Raw genomic sequence first — 23,562 nt, forward strand, 5'->3', positions numbered from 1 at the left:
GTTATTATCCAGATCGTTGTGGAATTGACCGCGGTAGTGCGCCCGACTCACGATCGGAAGACCGTGGGTTCGATTCCCGCCTCGACCAGATATTTTTTTTCGAGAGAATTTATCTGGTTGAAGCTGGAATGATTCTGCAACCGTGTTAGGAATCACACATTAAAAGGTAAGACCTCGTTAGTCCTCAACTCGCACAAGTTTCTCAACTTCTGAGAGTGGTCGTTCGTATGGGGACGACAGCTGATTAACGGAAAAACAGATTTTTTCCAAACAGATTTTTTCCAAACAGATTTTAAACAGATGTATGCCTAAGAATTTTGTTGAGCTTGATATTTCATGTAGATTGTTATTTATATTCAGATTGATCAGGTTTGGTTTATTACTGCGTGCACTGTTGAATTGAATGAATATAATTTTTTGTAGGTTCACCACAAGATGGTTTCATATGCATGGCTAGTAAAGCAATGCTTATGAAGCTGATAATTCGTGTCCAGCACATTAACTAGCTTTTCAACGTACTGAGTATCCACCAGGCCCCTAATATAAACACCTTATTTCAGCCGCATAGTTTATTCAGTTTTCAGGTATTCCCCAGTCAGTCTCGATGTAACTCGTTTGCAACCATCACTTGGACCCATTATTTTATATGTTTTATATATGCGTTCATATGCTTATATATGCGGTAATGAAGCTGCCCATACATATCGCTTATCATGCAATGTTTCATAGTTCCTTAATTTATGGATTGATAAACTGGGGCACATCTATTCATATCTCGAGAATATTTAAAATTCAAAAAAGAACAATCAGAGCTTTAGCTGGAATAGGTCAAATGGAGAGCTGTAAGAATTGGTTTATTGAGTTCAATATATTAACTCTTCCATCATGTGTTATATACTACAATTTGATATGTATTCAATAAAATTTACAAAAGTTTGCTACAAACGGTAACAACCATTCGTATAATGCTAGGAAGAAGAATACTATTGAAGCACCAAGCCAAAGACTAGAAATAACAAGGAGATGTAACTCATACATATCATTGTACAACTCACTGCCCCAATCAATGAAAAATGCAACCTTCCCTAATTTCAAACGGAAACTGAAAAAACATCTCTCAGAGAATGCTTACTATGATACGTCTGACTTCAACTTTACAGAGTGACTGTCGTCAATATACGTACAGTCTCTATGCATCTTTATTTTTACAATTATATATTTATTTACTTTATTTTGTGCTTCTATCATATGCAATTTTTATGTACCACCTACTCATTTTCGGTAATTCTCATTTATTTTATATATTATTGACTTGTCATACCACTAAGGTGTAATAACTTGACTAATAAAAAATCTAATCTAATCTATTCTATACGCGTTATCATGTTTAATCTTCCTCTTTGAAGATGATCACTTTGTGATCTAAACACGTGTCGAAGTGTTAAAAATAACGATTTGGTGTTGGGAAAAAACTCCAGTAATATTCATTACTACACCAAAGGTTCCAAACAGTGCATCATAAGTATATATCTGGCATGCTCTCCAGAAATGAATCAGAAAATAAGTATTCAATTACTAGTGACGGCGGCAATTTTTAATAACCTATCAACACTATCACATATGCATTTTATTAGTTCGAATTTCCATTGTCTAGTATGATATAAATTGATTTACTTCATTACGTTTCGATTGTTAGTATCCACAATCGTCTTCGGGTGATAACTGGATTTATTCCTCCGAGATCTTGACTATTTATAGGTCATTCGAGTGCTTCCACCTATTCTCTCTTCCCCCTCTCCGCTTCATCGGTTTTAGCGGGAGCTGACCGGTTGGCGGGAGTTGGTCGTGTTCCGCTTGATTAGAGGTTTCCTTATGTTGCGTATCTCTACATACATCGAGATCACGAGTTGAGCGAGTGAGAGTCACGATTAGTGAGAAGAAGTCGGCAGCGAGCCTCCAGGCAAAGCTAATTTTAGCTCGCAATCAAGATGGAGGAAATCATAGATGAGATTTCCATCTTAACAAAAATGCGTAAGCACCCAAAAAAAGCAGGTCTTGCTATAATATCCACAATTATAGACCACTAGGATATCAGTAGCAAAGAACTAGTAGATACATATACTATTTATGCAAAAAAATGAATATGAGAAGTGGAAAACCTCAACTTCACCGACTTATTGATTCAGATATCAGTGACATGAATTCCGACGATAACATGTCGGAAGAACAAACCAAAGAGCAAAAACCCCAAAAAAAAAACGCCCATCCACGGTGAGTTTCCCAGCGAAACGCAAAATCGAGAAAGAAAGAGCTAAAACTAGCTCAACAGTCCAAACAGAAAAAGTCCGGAAATCTCCAGATCGAACGGACTACCAACCAAAAGACCCATGGCGTCACACCCGCTTCGTCACGACAACCGGGTGTGTTGCAGGAAGATTCCAGACTGAGCCTCGCTCAGGTAGATGAGCCAGCAAATGCAAAAATAATAGACGACCCTTTGCCTGAATCTATGGAATTAGGCGACGTAGCACAAGATACGGGTGCCCCAACAACCAATCAGGCTGAAACCCAAAAAAAGCGGATATGCCTCCTCCTATAACTATCCGCGCCAAAGAGAAATGGAAAATATTTACCACGACCGCCGCCGCGCATAACATCTCCATTTTGCAGGCAATAAATACGACAAACAGCATTAAAATCCACCTGGGAAATTCAGACGATCACAGGAAAATCACACGGATTCTTGATCACGAAAAGATTCCTTACCAGACCCACACGATGCAAGGTGAAAAATCAATCAGGGTAGTTTTCCGCCGAGTCCCAGAGTCCATGGAATATGAAGATATGAAGACCGAACTCCAAGGCAAAGGATTTGAGATCCTATCTATTGCCCGTACCTAGAGGCCAGAACAACATATACGAAGTAACCGAGATCCTAAATGTACGCGTGAGCGCTGAAACACAAAGACCCAAAAATATAGCAGGACAGTGATATAGATGCTAGAAGTTTGGGCACACACAACGAAACTGCAAAGCAGTTCTGGCCTGTGTTAGATGTGCCGGACGACACTTACCAAAAGAATGCAAAAGACCCAAAAATTCGCCCGTGCGATGCTTCAGTTGCAAGAAAGAAACACCCAGCGAGTTTCCAAGAGTGCCCAGAACGCCCCGAAAACAAAAAAGGGGCCTCAAATAGGCCTAACGAAAATCGACACGGTCAGAAGCGGCTTTTCGTACGCGAGAGCCGTTTCAACATCAGAGAACGCCTGTAACTCTCCTGAAGGTCTCCCAATGGCATTAGGGCAGCTGCAGACGCTTCTAGTGAAATTCCCGGTGTTGCAGTCCATGCTCACCGGAAAATAAAACGAATAGTGCTTAAACGGCTACAAAGACAGCAAAAGCACGCTGCGACTTCTGTTTACCCGGTCACAAGCCGAAAGAAGACGTCAGAGGATAAAGAAAAACCTCTGCCGCCCCGCCACAAGAATCAATACAGTCAAAGACACAATCAGCTGAAAGAATAAGGGGCCCAAGGCCCATCATCTGACTGACAAAAGACAACTACACGAATAAGTCCAGTTATCACTCGAAGACGATTGTGGATATTAATAATCGAAACGTCGTGAAGTAACTTGGTTTGAAATCTTTCAATTTTTAATTTTCATTTTTTGTTAATAATTTTTAATTTTCATCTCGTGTTAATGGTTCAATTTTTTTGATTTTTTGGTTGTAGATTGTAATTTCAGTTTTTTGCTTGATATAATTGTTATTTTTTAGCTAATATTTTTCAATTCCAAATCAATTTTATATCATATTAGACAGTGGAAGTCCGAACTAATGAAATGCACCACGTAACATTGTCAACCAGCTTCAAACAAACTATTACATATTTCTTTTGAGTTTTATTTCTTCTACAGATACTTATAGAAATAAGCTCGTACTATTAGAGAAGCAAATAAGGAAAATTGTGATTGCACGATTGCAAAGAATTCGAATATCAGTTACTTCAACATCGCCATCTCTCCGTTGAAAAAAATACGTATTCCTATCTCCACGCTTACAGTATTTACTAAGGAGGTTATACCTACTTGATGACATATTTTCTTCAATATGTTTTCTTTCATTTCACCACCTCCTGAAATAATCGGTACTTCCATTTTTGAACGACAACCTAAAACCGAGATTGCAGACGAAATCGAAACCAGTCTCAGAACATTTAAACACTAATCCACAAAAACAATAAAGTAAACACTGCAACTTATTCAACACAACACTGTGATGTAATTCCTTGAAAATTTTATTCGCGTTGCGCTCTGCAAATAACACTTTCACCTATTTGTTTTGAAACAGATAAGATGACTGTCAGCGTCGTTCCAGAATAACTAAGGAGAACATGCAGTCAGGAAACTCAGGATATACCGCATAGAAAATGCCCAGAGAGGATACTAAAAGCTATTATATACGACCAATTTGAACTTCTCCATCTGAAAGTATGTCTATTAATATTGACGTTAAAATAGTAAATCAAAAGTATTTTAATTCAATCCGACGTTTAGGTATGGGTGCTGGTAAAATGGTTATATAAAAATTTGGTAAGAATTGATTGAACAAAACTGTATTGAAAATCATTTGGTAATAAATTCCAAAGCTGGAATGATAAAGAATGTATCCAATGTATTTGCGAGAAATGTTGGATAGTAGCCCCAAGTATAACAGGTACTCAGATTTTCTATCCCTATTCTTTCATCTACCTATACTAAAATGAAGTTTTACTTTTCTTTATTATTGAATTGTGAGGTTGTGTATCTCTTTTGTGTTCTGTAATGTGTTTTTTTAGATACCATTTCGTCTATCCTATATAAACATCATCACAATCTTCACGTGAGATTTTGTGAATTATATCAAATTGTAATTCAAGTGGAGTGACAGTTTTGAAAGAATTTTCTTAAGAGTATTAGCATTTTGAAAAGCTATTTGTGTATTTTTGTCAGATAGTATTTTGTTGATTATTTTATTCTGTAATTTGGTTGGATAAATGTTCCGTTTCTTCAGATATCCTTTAATGAATTATATATTTTTATCCCACTATTTGGGGTCTAATATATGTAACATTCTAAGTATTATAATTTTTATGATATTAATCTTTTGCGTGATAGGATGTTCAGAATGATAACATTTAATAGTATTTCCGAACAGGTTGATTTTCAGTCTGTAATGATTTGGTTATTCTGTGCTCTGATCAAAAGTTTATCTAAAAATGCAATTTTATTTTTGGATTCAACCTCTAAGGTGAAAAATAGCTTGTCATAATAGTTATCAAGAGATGTTTAATACAATGAATATTTGATTGTTGAAAAATATTGATAATACATTTCTGCCAAGCACGCCCTATATGTAAAACCGAAAACCTTAGGGAAAGGGAACAGAGTTATACCCTTGATCAACACAGAAAAAACAGACTATTTCCGAACATTCTAGAATTATTTCTGTTTATAAACAAATTATACTAAGAACTCACACAGTAAATTACTAGGCTAAATCCCACTCCGTCATATATGAGTTTACACTGTGGCCAAATCGGATTTTTTATTCAATTTGAATATCACTAAAAGTGCATGTTCGATATTCAAATTAGATTAATTAAGAATGATTTTAAATCAAAATGTATATAGGTAGGTTGAAGAGATTGAAAGAGAATTTGAGAGAAATTCTACCGAAGTGATTTTGATTGTGGCTATCTTGGATTTGTATAACTCTGAGCTCACTCAAAGTAACGCTTTGCATGTCACGGTGAAGCAGGGTTCTGCCGTGATTGAGATCTTCTTCCTAGCTATTCGTTAGTCATATTGTGAGGTAACCAAAGAGTCCGGCCCTGAGTCTACGGTGGAAAGGGAGTTCGAATAAACGACCCCCTGAAACACCGTATCAAGAGCAAGAGCTACTTCAGCTCAGCTGATCAGCACTAAAATCTAAAGCAACAGAAGCATAATCTGCAGCAAGAGAAGAAATAAACTTTCTCGTAGTAGATCAGCATACCCTCATGTTCAAACGATGATTGACCCAAACCGAAGTCGAGAAGCCCTGTATGACTGAATTTAATGTATTGTTAGATACAGATGCCCTCAGGTTGTTGCGTTCATCAATGTGGGGATCTTGCATCTTGAACATCAAACAACCTTAATATGAACTAGAATTCCTTCAATATGCCATTATGGCTGCCGTGGATGATATTTCGAATGATAGTTCACAGGTACGATCACAGAGCTGCACATTCCGACCTGGATGGATACAGATTACAGGAGAGGACAAGTAAAGCGTCGTTTGGCTTGAGTGCGGTTAGTACCCTGCAGTCATGAGATGGCGCCACGCATTTGTGTTGCTTACTGACCTGATGGACATAGTCATAGACTGCCTATCAATCGGGTCCTCGCTAGGTTGCGCACAATGTACCACATGGTCTGTCAATTTTGGAGTGGATTATTATTCACAAGGAAATTCAGTCTTGATAGCAGAGAACATTTGGTCTAATTCGAATATGTGTGAGCCATACTTTGTGGATTGCAATGAACCTACCTACCATCTGGGATATTGGTAGTGGTATTGACTGATTTTTCCATTATGGAATAGGAATCAGCCTTTCCACTTCAATGAATTTAAAAAAAATTGTTTTGATAATGTTGCAATGCCCTTAATTAATGTCATAAATACTTCTATAGAAACCAGTACCATTCCATCAATCTTAAAAATTTCAACTATAACACCAATTGCTAAAGTTGCTAATTCGAATAAGACATCTGATCTTAGACCAATCAATATGCTCTGTACTATTGAGGAAGTATTGGAAAAAGTAGTCTATAGGCAACTTGTTGAATATTTAGAAGAAAATAGTTTGTTAAATAGTGTACAGTCAGGATTTAGGGGCAAACACAGTTGCGAAACAGCACTGCAGTATGTTTTAGATGAGTGGAAACTAAACCAAAATAATAAATTAATCACAGGTGCTGTTTTTTTAGATCTTCAGAGGGCATTTGAAACTGTTAACCGCTCTTTACTTATTAGAAAACTAGAAAGCTTTGGTATTATTGATGATGCTTTAAAATGGATGATGGAATATTTAGATAATAGAAAACAGAAATTAAAATTGAATAAAATTTTATCTTCAGAAATTATAAACGAGTGTGGTGTACCGCAAGGTAGCGTGTTAGCTCCTCTTCTATTTTTATTGTATATCGATGATATTTCATTTATAATTGATAGATGCTTTGTTCATCTGTTTGCAGATGATACTTTAATATATTATGCATCAAATGATCTGCTTGATATAATTAATGTAATAAATGAGACACTAAAATCTGTATATAACTGGTGCTGCTTCAACTCGTTGAAAATTAATAAAAATAAAACAAAATTCATGATTATAGGAAATGACAAGCAGTACCATGACTTCAAAAAATATAATTACAATATTAAAATATCAAATGATAAAATTGAGTTAGTAAGAAAAATTAAATATTTGGGTGTAATTGTAGATAATAGAATATTTTTTAAGGAACATGCTCCATATATTATTAAAACAATAGCATTCAAAATTAATTCCATAAGTAGGCAATCTAAGCACTTAAACCAATGGTCGCTTTTACTTGATTTTACCTCATTTTACTTATTGTGGAACCATCTTGTACTTACTAAACCAAAATGAAATTGGAAGACTTCAGAAACTTCAAAATGGAGGAATGAGAGTAATATTATCTTGTGATAGAAGAACACATATAACATTAATGTTGAATACATTAAAATGGTTATCAGTAAAAAATTATATATATATATATATATATATATATATATATATATATATATATATATATATATATATATATATATATATATATTATATAGACGTCATCCATGGTATCGGCAGAAGACTCGATCCAAAAGAGCCCTTTTAGGAGGTACGAACGAGATTTATTCTCTGATTTTCTCTGTAGCTTCCACTGCAAGGCAACTAGCTGAAACCAGATTCCAAAAATGAAATATTCATGATCTAACACTAGACAGAGCTGTTTCGACCTATCACAGTGGTTTCTGAGCTGAAATACGAATGCATTATTCGACACGACTGTTTAAAAATCTGTTTAAAATCTGTTTTTCCGTTAATCAGCTACCTCAAAGAACAAGCTTGGATAGGAAAAGACGATGATACCTTTCTTTATGGTACCCACAAAAGCGGTCCATTGCAAAGCCAAGCCAGGACGATGGCAGTCAACGAGATTTATCTCCTGTTTTTCCCTGCAGCTTTTAGTACAAAGCAAAAACCAGAATTGAGAGGAAAGATATAATCACTTCTTCATAAAACAAGAACAAGCTTTGCTCTTAAGGACTGTTGAGTCTAACAATGCATTCGTAATTCAGTCAGCACCGCTTATGAGACCTATGGCAGGTCAAAACAGCTCTGTTTGGCATTGGATCATGAATGTTTCGTTTTAAGACTGGTGTGAATCGAGAAACACGGAGAGACTCGGGCAGTTGCACTTGATATTTCCAAGGCCTTTGATCATCTAACAAGTAGCCATCGATATAATTATCAACCACGGTGCTTCTCAAGGATCAAGGTCATGAGTCCTTTTTATACGTCATCGCTTATTGAATAAGATAATAAATTTAGTATATTGCTTTGCCAAAACCACTGCTCGAATATGAGCCGCTTATGCGCATACCCGAAAAAAAGTTTTTAATCTCAATGAAGATCTGGAGAAAATGTAGGCTTGGGAACAGTAACCAAGTAGAATTTGATGCCAACATCTTAGATTTCACTTTTCTTGAAAAAGATATATGTCAAAGGAAATGATTTCACTAGCTGCTTTGATTAGTTTATTGAGTGTCAAATTGGGTAGCAATCTGTTTCGACACTTCCACGTTACTGGAAAAACGAAGGCTGTGCACTATTTAGAACTAGAAAATTGTTTACCCCTCAGTAACTTTTAAAGTTTGATAAAGTTCAGATTATTCCTTCTTCGGATTATTGCCTGACTGGAACCCCAAACACCATAAACGGAAATGGAAATGTTGTGCACTTATCTATATTTCAAGTGTTTTTCCGAATGAATATATTTCACAGCATAATTCTCCACTTTCGCACAGGTGTCGCTCTCATAGGTTTTTAAGAAGATTTCTCCAGTGCTTGTGCATATACATAAAGACGAAAAATCATCTACAATATTTGAAGGAAGATAATTGAAGGAACTACTTAAATAAGTGTTGGTTTGAATGTGGTTGACAGTGTTTCTTCGTGATGTTAAAAGTTCGAACTTTCATCGTCTAGAAGAGTTGTTAACAGTTATCATATGAAGATGATTGTGGATACTTACAATCGAAATGTTCAACTCATTTACCAAATAAAGGTAGGACTGGGTTCCCTAGCGTAGAAAAAATCCAAACCAAGCACTGTTTAAAAATATGTTTAAAATCTGTTTTTCCGTTAACCATCTGTCGCACCCTTACGAACGACAACCCTCAGAAATCGAAACTTGTGCGAGCTAAACACTGTTTCTGAACTGTTTCTGTTTCTAAACACCAGAACTGTAACACTCCCCTCTACACGCATTTCACTGTAGCACTCGCTTCGACGCGCGTTATACTAACCACCTTCAGTAGATTACCTACTTCATCTCCTAAAGACGCCAACTTGCTTGTTGGAACCCGCATCGATGAGAATGTTACAGTACTGGTGCTTGGAAACGGTGATTGTTTTGGATTTATTTACTAATTTATTTTCATTTCAGGAAACAATGATTTGTGTTTTAACTTTTTTGTCTCATTTTTGAGATTATTTCTGTTTTAACTAACTGTAAGTACAATTCCAGAAATATTATTGTATTGTTGTCAAGGTTGTGATTCTATACAGGGTGTTTCCTAACTACGGTACGAAATTTCAGAGGATTGTTCGTTAGGTCGTTTCAAGAACAAAATTCTCATGAACATATGTCCGGAGTTGCTTTATTTCTGAGATATAGGGCGTTGAAGTTAAAAAAAATGGTATTTATAAAATATCACACATATCTTCACACCGATTTGGTTGAAATTTGCTACATTTATTTGAATTAATAGGGCACTTATTGAGCCTTAACTAAATTGAATTCATTAAATCCAGTGGAGTCTCAGTGGGCACCACAGCCATTAATATTGGAAAAAAATTACGCCATTGACTCCTTGTTGTAGTTTTTCATTTTTTAGGTTAATTAACTTAAAATACAACTTTTTCGTCGCTTATGTTTTCTTCATATCTAGCTTCGTTGTCGAGGAAAAAAATTGAAGCCACTTTGCATATCATGAACACCTGGTTTGGAGACCAGCTGACAGTGATAGTATTGTTCGTATCAGTGAAATTCAGAGGTGTCAATTAGCAGTGACCGAAATGGCTGACATGCACTTTGTTTATAGATTAGCAAATGGAAATGTGAAAGAAGCCTTTTAGCACATGGGATTACTCTTAACAGAGTAGTTCCATGTGCTAAAACATTCAGAACGCTACATGCAAGATTATGTGAAACTGGGAGTTTTAATAAAAATGCAGGTGAAGACCAGAAACTATAACAATAACGCCTGAATTAGAAGAAGATATACTTGATGCGATAGAAGAAGATCCTTTAAATAGTACCAGCAAGATTGCACTGCAGCTGGAAGTCAACACAAAAACCCTATGGACAGTTCCGAAAATAAACCTCCTATATCCATATCACATACCTCGGTTCCAAGGTCTACTGTATTGGGATCATTACCCAAGATTAATGTTTTGCACGTGATTGAGTCATACGATGGCACAAAATAATAATTCTTTACCAAATACATTATTTACGGACGAAGCAAATTTTTCACGAGATGCTATCATGAACTTTCACAATGACCATTTTTGAGCCGATGAAAATCCCCACGTTATTAGAGAAAGTCATTTTCAGCAACAATTTTTCTGAACTTTTGTGTTGGAATGATTGGTGATTACCTAATTGACCCATTTTTTCTACCAGCAAGATTACCGTGATTCCTACAAGGATTTTTGGGAGATCATTTTCTCAGTGCCAGTGCTTGTAAGAGGCAACATATGGTTTATGCACGTCGGGGCTCCAGCTCATTTTAGTGTTTTTGCTCATCAGCATATCGACATCACCTACCCTAATCGCTGGATTGGACGTGCAGGACCTTAAAATTGGCCAGCTCGCAGTTCTGATATAAATCCTCTAGATTTCTATTTATGGGGTCATCTGAAGTTTCTTGTTTATGAAACTCTTGTACTAGATTTGAATGATTTGAAAAATCGAATAATTTACAATTGCAATGTCATAAGAAATACTCCAGGTATTTTTGACAATCAATGACAACTCGATTGCAGTCATGTATTTTATCAGTGGGTGGACATTTTGCTTACTCTAAGGTCGAAATTGTTTATTTACTTTTGGTTGTTATTTTATGTTGTTCATGATTAGTTTTTAGAAGTGAATTATTTTTCTCGTAAACGAAGCTTGATATAAAGAAAACACAAGCAACGAAAAAGTTGTATGATCAACTGATCAATCTAAAAAAATAAAAAACTTAAAAAAAAGTCGGTAGCGCTCTTTTTCTTCCCAATATTGTTGGCCGTGGTGCCCACTATACCTAATAATTTGAATCTAGTTTGTCCCACACAGCACTAGATATTCATGGAATATTCCCTGTATATCATAAAACGAATGTATATATTCCAAATATTCATAGAATATTCTTGGAATATATACATGCCTTTAGAATATTCATAGAATATGCTTGAATGAATATGGCAGGATTATTCCCGAAAGAATGTGCATAGAATGTCTATAAATGGATTATTCTCCCTTGAATATTCTAAGAATATTGTCGATCGAATATACCATATGGTATATTCTTAGAATATATCCCCACGGCATATTTTGGAATATTCTATACAATGGAATTTTGAATTATCTTATAATAACGTATTCAAATAATTCAATATTATTAAAAACAAAAATATTTGAAGATCTTAATCGAATGCATAACCTAATGTATATAACCCTGATAGTGTTGACCAGTTTTTGAACTCAACGCAAAGATTCTGGATGAATTGCTCCAACAGCAACTGTTGCCCACATAGCAATAGATATTCCAGGTATATTTCATGAATATACATTTAAGGATATTGTATTATGCTATGAATATGCCATGGATATATATATCTTCTGGAGAATATTCCCTGGAAGTGCTCCTGGCGAACCTTTGATATATTTTAAGAATATTCCTTGGGAATATTCTTGGAATATCTTATAATATTCTTAGAATATCTAAGGTATATTCTATTAAGAATATTCCAGGAATAGAACCCGAGGAATATTCATAAAATATTCAGGATATTCTTAGTTTATTGTAGGAATATACAATAGAGAAACACCATAGAATATTCTTTAAATATGTTTTATGAATATTCTAGGAATATTTGAAATATTCCAAGAATGTGACGAGTAACCGCTATTAGGCATGTATATATTGCATTTTGATACAAGATTCACACAAGTAATAAAACACATAATATTCATAAACAAATATATTTTAAAAAAAATATACACTGAAATATTTGACGTTTCAACCAATATTAAAAATAAAAAATCTAATTCAAAATATTTATTCACTGAATAAAATATTCCTGAATACTGTCATATTACAAATATTAGAAATGTATTCAAATTAGGATGTTCCTACTCTCAAAATACTAAAAAAATACTAAAATAACAACTCTGTGAATTCATCAGCACTAATTAAAAAATAATAAATATATCATTTCATTGAAAAAGAAAAAGTGTATTACATCAAGAAATAGGTTAGGTTAGGTTTCTCACTTCGAAAAATAAACCCACAAATGAAGTATTTAAAATGAGTGGTAAGATGGGTTCTTCAATGAATTTCACTTACTTAAAGTTATTCAAACTTTGCTCACCAGAATAGTTTTCCTTATATTTGTCCAACAATGCATCAGCCAGTGTTTCAATAGTAATACCTGGAACAAAATGTACATTAACGTTCATTATCACTATTTGAAAGTGGCACAATAAAACTGGAATAAAAATCAAATAGATATTTTTCGCATAGGTTACTCATGAACATTCACAACATTTTATGACTTGGAGAGCAACTTGCATTGTCTTGTTGAAAAGTAATCATTACGTTTTCAGTTCCTTGGCGCACCTGCCTGTACCAGGTACCACTCTGTTTCCTTTTGGGCAAATTGATACTATCTTGAAAACGAGTGATAAAAATTATGAAAACAAATGATACAAAAGAATGTGTCATTCACTTACTTTTCTCTATTGAAGATACACAGCTGAAATCACTCTAGTTCAAACATGTACTTAGTCAAACCAACAAATCCCACACACCAACTCTCCTCGAACCTAAAATGAGGTATAGTAAGTTAATCACCATGACTTCACTATCGATACTATTGCATTTTACTTACTTTTCTTGAAGACTGAATAGATGCAACTCTCCTGTTTGAAGATCCAAAATTAAACTATTCGCTGTACTGCAAATTGGACAACCCCAAATTATAAATGGTACTCTGAACGTGACAGAATTATACTTTGATAATAACACCAACACATCATGCATTACACACGCGAACCTGCCACGTCAACCGCCATGTTGAATCAAATGTCGTATTTAACGCAAACGCAAATGTACCATGCATTAATAATTGTAGCAAATTTCAACCAAATCGGTGTAAGGATGTTTATGATAGTTTATAAATACCGTTTTTTTAACTTCAACACCCTATATTTCAGAAACGAAGCAACTCCGGACATATGTTTATAGGAACCTTTTTCTTAAAACGACCTAACGGATCATTCTCTGAAATTTCGTACCGTAGTTAGGAAACACCCTGTATATTTTATCATCATTTTTCCACATCTGTTTAGTATAACTTTCTTACGTCACTGCAAGAGACAGATTAAGGCAAAAACGCCAGTCATTTCTGAGAATTTACTGCCTAATATTTTGGAATAATAGTATGATCCGAATATTGCGATTCGGTTATTTTTTAGTGGTTTTTATTAATTACAATCTTCATAGATAGTACACTTGAAAAAAGGGTTGAAATAAATTCATCGCTATACAGGAAAAACAGGAAAAATATAAGTGATTTCGCTTTTCATTAAGTAACTTCGAAAACGAAATTAATGGATTAAAACCTACCTTGATCTTTCCAAGATGGATATTTCAGCCAATTTGATTTTATTTAAACGTGGAGTATCCTTCAACTCTTTCACTACATTGTAAATCCTCGATATAGAAATTCTGTTTCTCAAAATTATGACGTTTGTTTTGATGACCTATTTTCTATCGAACCTTTCGTCATTTTGAGAATAAGCTACTTCACATCTAGAAAAACGTATCTCTGCTTCTTTTGAAATACACTACGTGGAACTGTTTATTTGTGAACTCTTCTCAGCTTTAATAGAAATCATCGCTGTTGTGAATGTACGAATCAGGATGGTTATAATATTATGTACAATGTTATTTATGACGTTTCCATTTGCATGCTTGATTCGGTTGAGTTCACAATTAAATTGCCAACTTCAATAACAAATTATTAATGGACCTACAGCAATGATTCAAATTCAAGCGAAACGTTTTTTCTGGGGCCCCAGCCCCAGAATTGTTTGAGATCAATCAATAAGGTTCGAAAAGTATTTTACTATCATATGTCGAATAATTTTGTGAGAACAAAAGATCCGTCCTGGCTTCGCACGGATAGTAGGGCATGTATGTCTACTTTATGGAATTGGCCGCGGTGGTAATGCGCCCGACTAACGATCGGAAGGCCGTGGGTTCGATTCCCGCATCGGCCAGATATTTTTTTCTAGAGAATTTATCTGGTTGAAGCTGGAATGATTCTGCAACCGTGTTAGGAATCACACGTTAAAAGGTAAGACCCCGTTAGTCCTTAGCTCGCACAAGTTTTTCAACTTCTGAGAGTTGTCGGTCGTATGGGGGCAACAGATGATTAACGGAAAAACAGATTTTAAACAGATTTTTTTTTCTGTCAAAGTATCGCATCAGCTTATAAATATTATAATTGATTTTTGATAAAATTAACAAAAGTATGTTCACAAAATTCAAGTACGTATCCATTGAGAGACAACGCACAACAAATATATGGGACCTTAACCTTCAAAGTACGGAAGCGCAGAGGAGCCACATATTTTTATTAGGTATTTGTTTCTTGGAAATTATGATTCTAAAATTCGAAATCTGGACTTTAATCTCGAATTTCGACCTCAAACTCGAAATTTATGACACTAAATTAGAAATTTTGAAGTCAATCTCGAAATTTTCAGTTCAATCTCGAAATATAAAATTTTGTGCTCTTGTGGTATTAGTTTAGATGAAATCTGATATCAAAAGAATAACGTGATTTTTGTTTGGTTTCATAAGAAGAAAGTTTTTACTTTGGATTTGAGTTTTCAATAGCTTCTATAGTTTTGATTTTATTTGGCAAGGAATTGGATATTTTTGGTCCGTAGAAAGTGACAAATCTTTGACTATTATACTTTCTAAAAAATGGAATATTCATGGTTATATTATGTGTGTATCCTTTTTTCTTAGGTTTGTTATCATTTGTTCGAAGATCCGAAGCTGAATTTTATATACATAGAGGCATTTTAGCATAATTCGGATTATGAAATTCACAAAATTGTTTATTACATTATATAATTTCCAGGGGGTAATTTTATTGTGGGGCAACTTTTTTTATCCACAAGTTTTGCGTTTATATATCGTACACTTCAGATGTCACTCATGTCTTCAAAAATATCAAGAGGCGTCATATCATATGTTCTAGTCAATTTAAATATTAACTTTATTAGAACAAACTCACTTAAAATCTTTGGCTTAAACAAATCGTCTGAGTAACTGCAAATAACCCTTGGCCAGCAAACTGGAAATAGATCTATTCAGGTCATCGACCTGTGCCCCCCTTTCTTCAGAACCCACACCTTCCAAAAATCTCCATTTTTTGTTGATCATCCGTAGTGTCAATCTCGATATCAGGAAGGAAGGAATTCCTAGAACATGCCGGAATCCACAACGTTAGATTCTAGAGAATCATCTCCAGATCCATTCGTATCCCAATTATAATTTCGGGCAACAAACAGTACACATGCCTTCCTCAGTGTATCACCATTTTCGGAAGACTTCAAAAATGTAAAGCCTTCATATTGACAAAAATCTCTTCAATAAATAGTAATACATCCTAAAGACATTGTTGATGGGCATTTAGTCCACTGCACTCTGAACGCCCAAGACCTTTTCCGCAAACGTTATTACACTAAATCGCCCTTTCACTTCCAAAATATCCACATCTTATCTATAACTCCAGTTACACCACTATCCACAGCTCCAAAGACCCCCATTCCCGCGGAATAGTCATTCTTGTAAAACACGGTCTACCTCATGAAACCCATTCCTTCTACAAATCTACAACAAATCAATTCTCTTGCGATCTATATTTTTTCTAATTGCATCACTGTTATCACACTGTTAAATTCATTCCTATCAACATAAGATTACAGATTAATGAAGAAGAATTTTTGGGGAAAGTTTCGACTACCTGGACCTGTTTTCGAAAAAAAAAAATGTTTGAAGAAGGTGTGTTACAGAATCGTATTTTGTAAGCAAGACACGACCTCATGCAGCAACGTTTTTTCACTGTTACTATTTATACAGAAATCCAGCACATTACTACTCATTTGTTATTATATAATATGCGGTTTGCATTACTTATTCGAACGTCAAGGACATCGAGTTCAACTCAACTTGAATTCACACAAATATTGGAAGATAACCGCAGACTTTCATTTGATATCAACAAACATTGCTTGCCACTCGCTGTTAATGAAGTGAATGTGACGAGTTACGCATTAACTGTAAATAGATATTTCCCAAAAAAATAAAATAGTAATCACTTCAGCTGACTCACAAGTAACAGGTGAATATATTTCAAGTTGTTGATGTATTATCGATTAAAAATAAACCTTACAATTCCCCAGGTGAACATAGACTCCAAATAAGACAACAATTTACCTCGAAGATATTGTTGAAATCGATTGTTAGTTAATTTGATGAGAGAAAGTGGTTCTATCGATGCCGATGTACCAAAGTACGGAAATGCTTACACAAAGAAACATGGAGGTGAGTAATGTTTTCCAAACCATTTTAACTCCATCATTACTGAAATTTGCGAGCATACTTTAAAAATTTTTTATACTTGCAATGGCGAAGAGAAAACTACTCGACATGAAAAAAGTGCAATCAAAATTAAAAGCGAATAGATTTTAAAGGATCAGAATTGGAATTACAAGAAATTTTCAAATTGTGGAGTTATTGAAGGTTACTGAATTGAGTTGGGATTCCCTACGCTTAAGCAGGTGAATTAAGATGAGACGACGCATGATGCTTTCTGAGTCAAATTCATGAAAAGAAACATGGCATGGGTTCACAAGTGATACAGGGTGTTCCATCTTATTTGTACCGTAAAGCATAACTGCCACGAAAAGAACATTTGGTAAAATTCCAAAAACACGTCGTCTTTTTTTATTTAGGACAAAACACAAGCACTACAGAAAAATCCTTAAGACGCTCTCAGAGCGGTGCCTGTGCGAAAGTAGCGATTCACATTGGATCTGAATCGCTGGAGCAGCAAACCCTCATGCCACACATGGTCAAAAAATTATTCCGCACTTTTACGTACGTACGATGACGGGCACTTCATCAGGGCCAGACGCCTTGTTGATATTGATATTCGCCTGACTAGACGCTGTCTAAAAGTAATTTCCGGCATTGTGGAAATAGTGGTTGGTAACTATCTCACAAAATCAACTATGGAGTGGGACGCAAATTGTTCAGCTAGTAGATTTACTTTTTCTATGGATGTTGTTGCAATTGAACCATTTGCTTGTGTTGTAAAGTTCTGATTAACAGCTTTAGCTACCGATCAGAAGGATCTAGACCCGTTGGGATTGGCAAGCAGTTTATCTCTAATTCTCTGATTGTGAAGTTCTTTGCTTTCATTTATCCTAAGTTTGCAGATATTGCGAGAATTAACAAACCTTAATCAGTTTTTGGTACTGGGATTTTTGTGCACTACCGGTAGGCAAGATTTTTGGAGGCGACAGCTTGCTCACAATTTTTGTTGAACCAAGGTTTGTCGTTTGAAGGTCGTTTTATTGAAAACTTCCGTGTCTTTAGAAGCACAAGTTGATGGATCTTTAGAGCTGAAACAAACATCTTGCCAGGGAAAATTTCTAAATGGTCCTGAATATCCTCCCATAATAATCTGAGTAAGTCTGCTGCTTATTGCAAAAGCCTCAGCTTCGCAACCTTGTTCGTAATTGATATTTGAAAATTTGAGCCATTCGATATTGTGGAAATTGAAGTCGCCGAATATGAAAATTTCGGCACTAGGATGATTGATTTACCCTATATTGTGTATCGCTAGGTGGTCGATAAATGCAGCATATGAATTTGGTGATCTTTTATGGTATTATTTTGAACCATATAACATCAAAGTTTTGGGGTTCCAGCATTTCCTCTCGTTGACAGGACTGTTTGTTCGAAAGGTTCGAAAAGGCTTTCGATTGCCTATTAGACTTCCTTTGTTTTTAGAAATCGGTCCACTCATTCAGAAGATATGGAGCTTTAGAATATTAACAATATGTGTTCTGAAAATTGGAAAAACTAAAAGGATTTATATTCGAGAACTTACAGTTTTGATCGAATCCGTGAAATATCCGCCATCTATCATGAAATAATACTTGTTATTCTTTAATGAATCGAGTGGAATGCGAGAAACCAGGGAGACCCAACAGGTAACGCATATTATTTGAGTAATGTATGAGAGTACCTACCGATTTGTATAAACATAATTTCGTCTGCAATGTTTATTTAATGATGGAAGTGAGTGCTGAGTCGAGATCATTTTGGAGAACAGAAAGTACACACGTCCGAAAAACACATTAAATAAGACATTTCCATTTGCCATAGCTCTTTCATTTATTGAAAAAAAAATACAATGTAATGATCAAAGTCGTCTTCAATTATTTTTCTTATTATAACCAAAATTTCCACAGATAGATTAAACGTTCTTTTTCGTATTCGCCAGGCACTTGTATGACTCTCGCCCATCGCATTGACAAATTTTCTTTATCTAAGCGTACTTGCCCCTATAGAGATCTAGTTCCTTATTCATTATTTCCAAAATAAATAATCATTCGAAGCTTTCTCGGATACTCGAATTGGATACTTGCGTACGGGAAAAACTGCAATTTGTTTCGAAAGAATCATTCAGATTGATACAATAGGTTTTTACATAAAATTTAATTAGGTTTTGTATTTTTCGGAAAATATATCCTTTTCATTGAAAAGCTCCTTATCTTCCAAACAAAGAGCTGTGGGATGAAAGCTGTAAGGAGCTGTATGGTTTAAGGAACTACACTCTTCAATAAAGTGAAAAAATGGGGAATGATTCGTTTGCTTATCGGGTTCAAATTATTGCAATAGTTCAGGTTGAAATTCGTTATTCTGACAAAAAAGTTGATGTTTAAGGATTTTTGCAAGAGGATTTTTCCTTGGCAGTTTTGGTGGCCCTCTCGACTCTCCACTGTTTTCTCAAAAATCTAAACGAAACAGATTACTTCATTTGGTGAGTTATTTTTCAGGTGAGCTAAAGCAACAGTGGGACTAAGTGCCAAACGATGAAAATCGGTTCCGATACGCAACGGCCTGAATTTATTTGTGAACCACTCCGAAGTTGACAAACCATGGTATATTCTCCTTAATCTAGTGAGAACCTCACTGCGACTACCTCAGGTAGGTGAGCAACCCAAATGTGTGGCCTGAGAAGAAAGTCTCCTATGACGTAATTCAAGAGACCCCTTCGATAGCTGTAGGAATACATGTACCCATCAGCTAGAAGACATCCAGAATTTGAAGCCTCGGAACTGTACCTGTAGACCGTCTTCTTGAATATACTCGTAGGCAGGTATAATGGTGTACTAACGAGATTGAAGTTGATTAATCGATACTGGGTGAATTATCGTTCGAGCGTAAGCGTTTGCTGAACTGCCTAGGGAGAGTTTGTTCTCCCTTCCGGTGCAGATTATGCTTCTGCTGCTCAAAAGTTTAATGCGAGGCAGATTCATAAGATATCCTGGGACGATGACTACATTGCTTCCTGGCTGCACTACCTGGCTTCTTAGGTTCATTGGTAGGATGAGAAGTTGGAGAACTGAGGGCGCCTGAGGTTCGTTATTGATCGAATGGGCTCATAATTATATATCCTTTCGACATGAAAACATATAATTTAGTATGAGGCCGTCGTTAAGGAGGATTCTTATCTCTACGTGTGACATCTCTACCGGTAGGGTATTCTAATGTATCCAACTGCAGGGATCCCTGCCGTTTGCTTCATGAACTGCGTTACTATAGAGCTAGATTTATAATTGTGAAAGAAAGAAATTCAGATTTAGTATTTGATGATTTCTGAAATATTGGTACTGGGTAAGAGTAGCTCATCAGATATCTTCGAAGAAATAATTTGCAGAGATGATAGATATCTGTCTGAAATGGGGTGATTGTGGCTCTGTTAATCAATAATTATATTTCATTATGACTTTACCTATCATGAATACAGGTAGTATGTGAAGTAACTTTGATCAGGTGGTCAAAAGTGATATGGAAAAGTAGTTATAACTGAGTCTAATTTTTTTTAGAAGTTAAACTGAAGTTTTTGTCAAAATTATTGATGATAACTAGGAAAAGCGAAGCAGTTCAAACTTAACAACTATATAAATGTACACATGACAAAAATGTACTTACAACTATTAATTTCCCTAAAGGCACTTTGAGTTCCATCATGTAGCAAAAAACTATTTTTTGAACTACATTTATCAGCGGAAAATGAATGTCATCTCCGAAGTGATAATTTTATTTTCAATCAAAACCAGAAAACTGAGAATCCTGATACTTTTTCCAATAGTTACTCACACTTTACAATACAAACCGGCCATTGTGATCCATGTAAACATGTCAGGTGATTTGAAAATCGTAGGTTATAATTATTGAGAAAGAAAATCTAAAATTCCATTCAAACTTTCGTCAGATGGGTATATATTCTGAGGATCGTTTTACATACAATATTTTTCCCTATATCGTTTGAATTTTATATGATATTGTTCGTTGAATATGTATTAACTTATGAAAAATATGTTTGTTCCAGGAGCCCACTACTCCTAAGAAGAAAAAACCGCAGCTCATTCTGATTCCGTGGGATCGAACAAAGTCAATAAGTTTTGCCGCTATCTCTGCTTGTTTCATTATTTGGGCTTGCATTTTCTTTTCGTTGAATAACAGAAATAATTAATCACCACTGTTATTTACTCTTGAAATTGTATACGTAAAACAAAAAAGGAACTGAATCTGTTTATTGCTCTCAATGAATACTATACAATAATATAAATTATATTTACACAAATTATAACATTCATTGTTCTTCACCAAAATGAGTAACAAAAACTTTATATCTTCAAAAATGTTGTTAGTGGTGAGAACCAATATTCTTTTGGGGAAAAACGCTTTTTGGCTTTCTATTTCTCCTTCTTTATATGAAAAGTGTGGGAAACTTCCATAGGGATGAAGAATGCAATCAAGTTTAAAATGAACTTGTTACAAAGATATATAGGTCATGCATAGATACTCTCAGATACAAACTTGAAGAAAAAGCCCTCCCTACTTTCACATGAACATTGAATTACACGAAAGAAAAGGTACTTTCGAATTAATTACTTCCATATGAACATTGATTTATACGAAAATCATTTTATTCTATTCAGTTTGCATTCCAGACATTAATATGGAATTGGAACAGATATTCATATGAACGTTACACAATGTTAAGGAGTTACGATATAAAATTTTGCTCACATGGAACATTATCATCCTCCGTTGCGATAGTACGAATTTTTTTAACAAAGTTTCAACTTAATAAAAAATTAAATTAACATAGCTTCAATGACTACCTCTAGGTTTTGTTGTCTTTAATAATTCAATCAATTATAACATTCTTTAGGTGATCATTTCAGAAATGAAAAAAGCAAGTATTAACAATGTTGAAAAATTTTTGGGTATTATTGTCTATTTATAAATAATGTATCAACAAATGGAGTAAAAAACGTAACATAGCGTCAATTACTGCCTTTCTTATATTAATATCAAAAAAATTCAACATAAGTTTTCTGGCATTTGAATAATTTTCAAAAATTATAATATAATAATAATATGAATAAATTATAATTTATATATATATATATATATATATATATATATATATATATATATATATATATATATATATATATATATATATATACATATATATATAATACAAAAAATAATATATATTTGTCATAAAATATTTTGGCATGATTTTATGGGATAATTTTACTTTATAATGGTAGGAATTCAGGACACTTTTTATTTTTTGTCGTACTTAATTAGTTTTCGAGATATAGCCTGTCAAAGTTTGTATGATGTCATATTTTACATTTTTTTCAGCAATAAACGATTGCAATTCACATATTTTAAATTCAACACATCTTTTTCCATATCATTGCACTTTTTTCTATCCCTTTTCATTCACTCATTGCCACTCATTGCCACTCTTGAAATTAGATTGAAATTCCATAATTTGTCACATGCTAACTCAATCTAACCTAACCCGACCTAACCTAACTCAGTTTAACCTTACTTTAGAATTAAAAAAAATGAAAAGGGATAGAAAAAGGTGCAATGATATGGAAAAGTTGTGTTAAATAAAATAATATGTAAATTGCAATAGTATATATATTGCAACTTCAACTGCAACTTCAACGCCCTGTATTTCTGAAACGGCTCATTTCCGGACACACATGTCCTACCTCATTTTTCATCATTTTGCAAAAGGAATGACGTGGTATAAGTTTGTCCGTCGAATTCTGAAACACCCTGTATATATATATACATATATATATATATATATATATATATATATATATATATATATATATATATATATATATATATATATATACTATATATATATATATTTATATAAATATATATATTTATTTATTTAACACAACTTTTCCATATAATTGCACCTTTTTCTATCTCTTTTCTTTTTTTTTAATTCTAAAGTAAAGTTAGACTGAGTTAGGTTAGGTCGGGTTAGGTTAGATTGAGTTAGCATGTGACAAATTATGGAATTTCATTCTAATTTCAAGAAACTTGGCAATGAGTGAATGAAAAGGGATAGAAAAAAGTGCGATGATATGGAAAAAGATGTGTTGAATTAAAAATATGTCAATTGCAATCGTTTATTGCTGAAAAAAAATGTAAAATATGACATCATACAAACTTTGACAGGCTATATCTCGAAAACTAATTAAGTACTGTAATAAATTAAAATTGATCCTATTTGTATGTGTGTGC

At 34.3% G+C, this 23,562-nt stretch overlaps 1 protein-coding gene and 2 long non-coding RNA genes across 3 annotated transcripts in view; 1 reads left to right on the forward strand and 2 right to left on the reverse strand.

The window, feature by feature from the left end:
- LOC111505976 (uncharacterized) overlaps positions 1-4,299 on the reverse strand; it is a 40,465-nt gene extending 36,166 nt beyond the window's left edge. Inside the window, exon 1 of the mRNA XM_023160892.2 lies at positions 4,089-4,299. Coding sequence (XP_023016660.2) covers positions 4,089-4,157 — 69 coding nt within the window. The 5' untranslated portion in view covers positions 4,158-4,299. The remainder of the gene's footprint in view (positions 1-4,088) is intronic.
- Positions 4,300-12,609: 8,310 nt separating this feature from the next.
- LOC141487345 (uncharacterized) lies at positions 12,610-13,614 on the reverse strand. The gene is made up of 3 exons (XR_012468344.1): positions 13,496-13,614; positions 13,338-13,430; positions 12,610-13,036 (listed from the first exon to the last, which is right to left on the reverse strand). It is a non-coding gene; the product is annotated as an uncharacterized lncRNA (long non-coding RNA).
- A 3,256-nt stretch (positions 13,615-16,870) lies between these two features.
- Positions 16,871-21,568, forward strand: LOC111505974 (uncharacterized). The gene is made up of 3 exons (XR_002722203.2): positions 16,871-17,026; positions 17,088-17,229; positions 21,314-21,568. It is a non-coding gene; the product is annotated as an uncharacterized lncRNA (long non-coding RNA).
- Positions 21,569-23,562: the final 1,994 nt, after the last annotated feature.

The sequence above is a fragment of the Leptinotarsa decemlineata genome, unplaced genomic scaffold, assembly GCF_025532065.1.
Source record: "Leptinotarsa decemlineata unplaced genomic scaffold, Ldec_3_MD MMD2_tig00078422_RagTag_RagTag, whole genome shotgun sequence".
Classification (NCBI taxonomy): domain Eukaryota; kingdom Metazoa; phylum Arthropoda; class Insecta; order Coleoptera; family Chrysomelidae; genus Leptinotarsa; species Leptinotarsa decemlineata.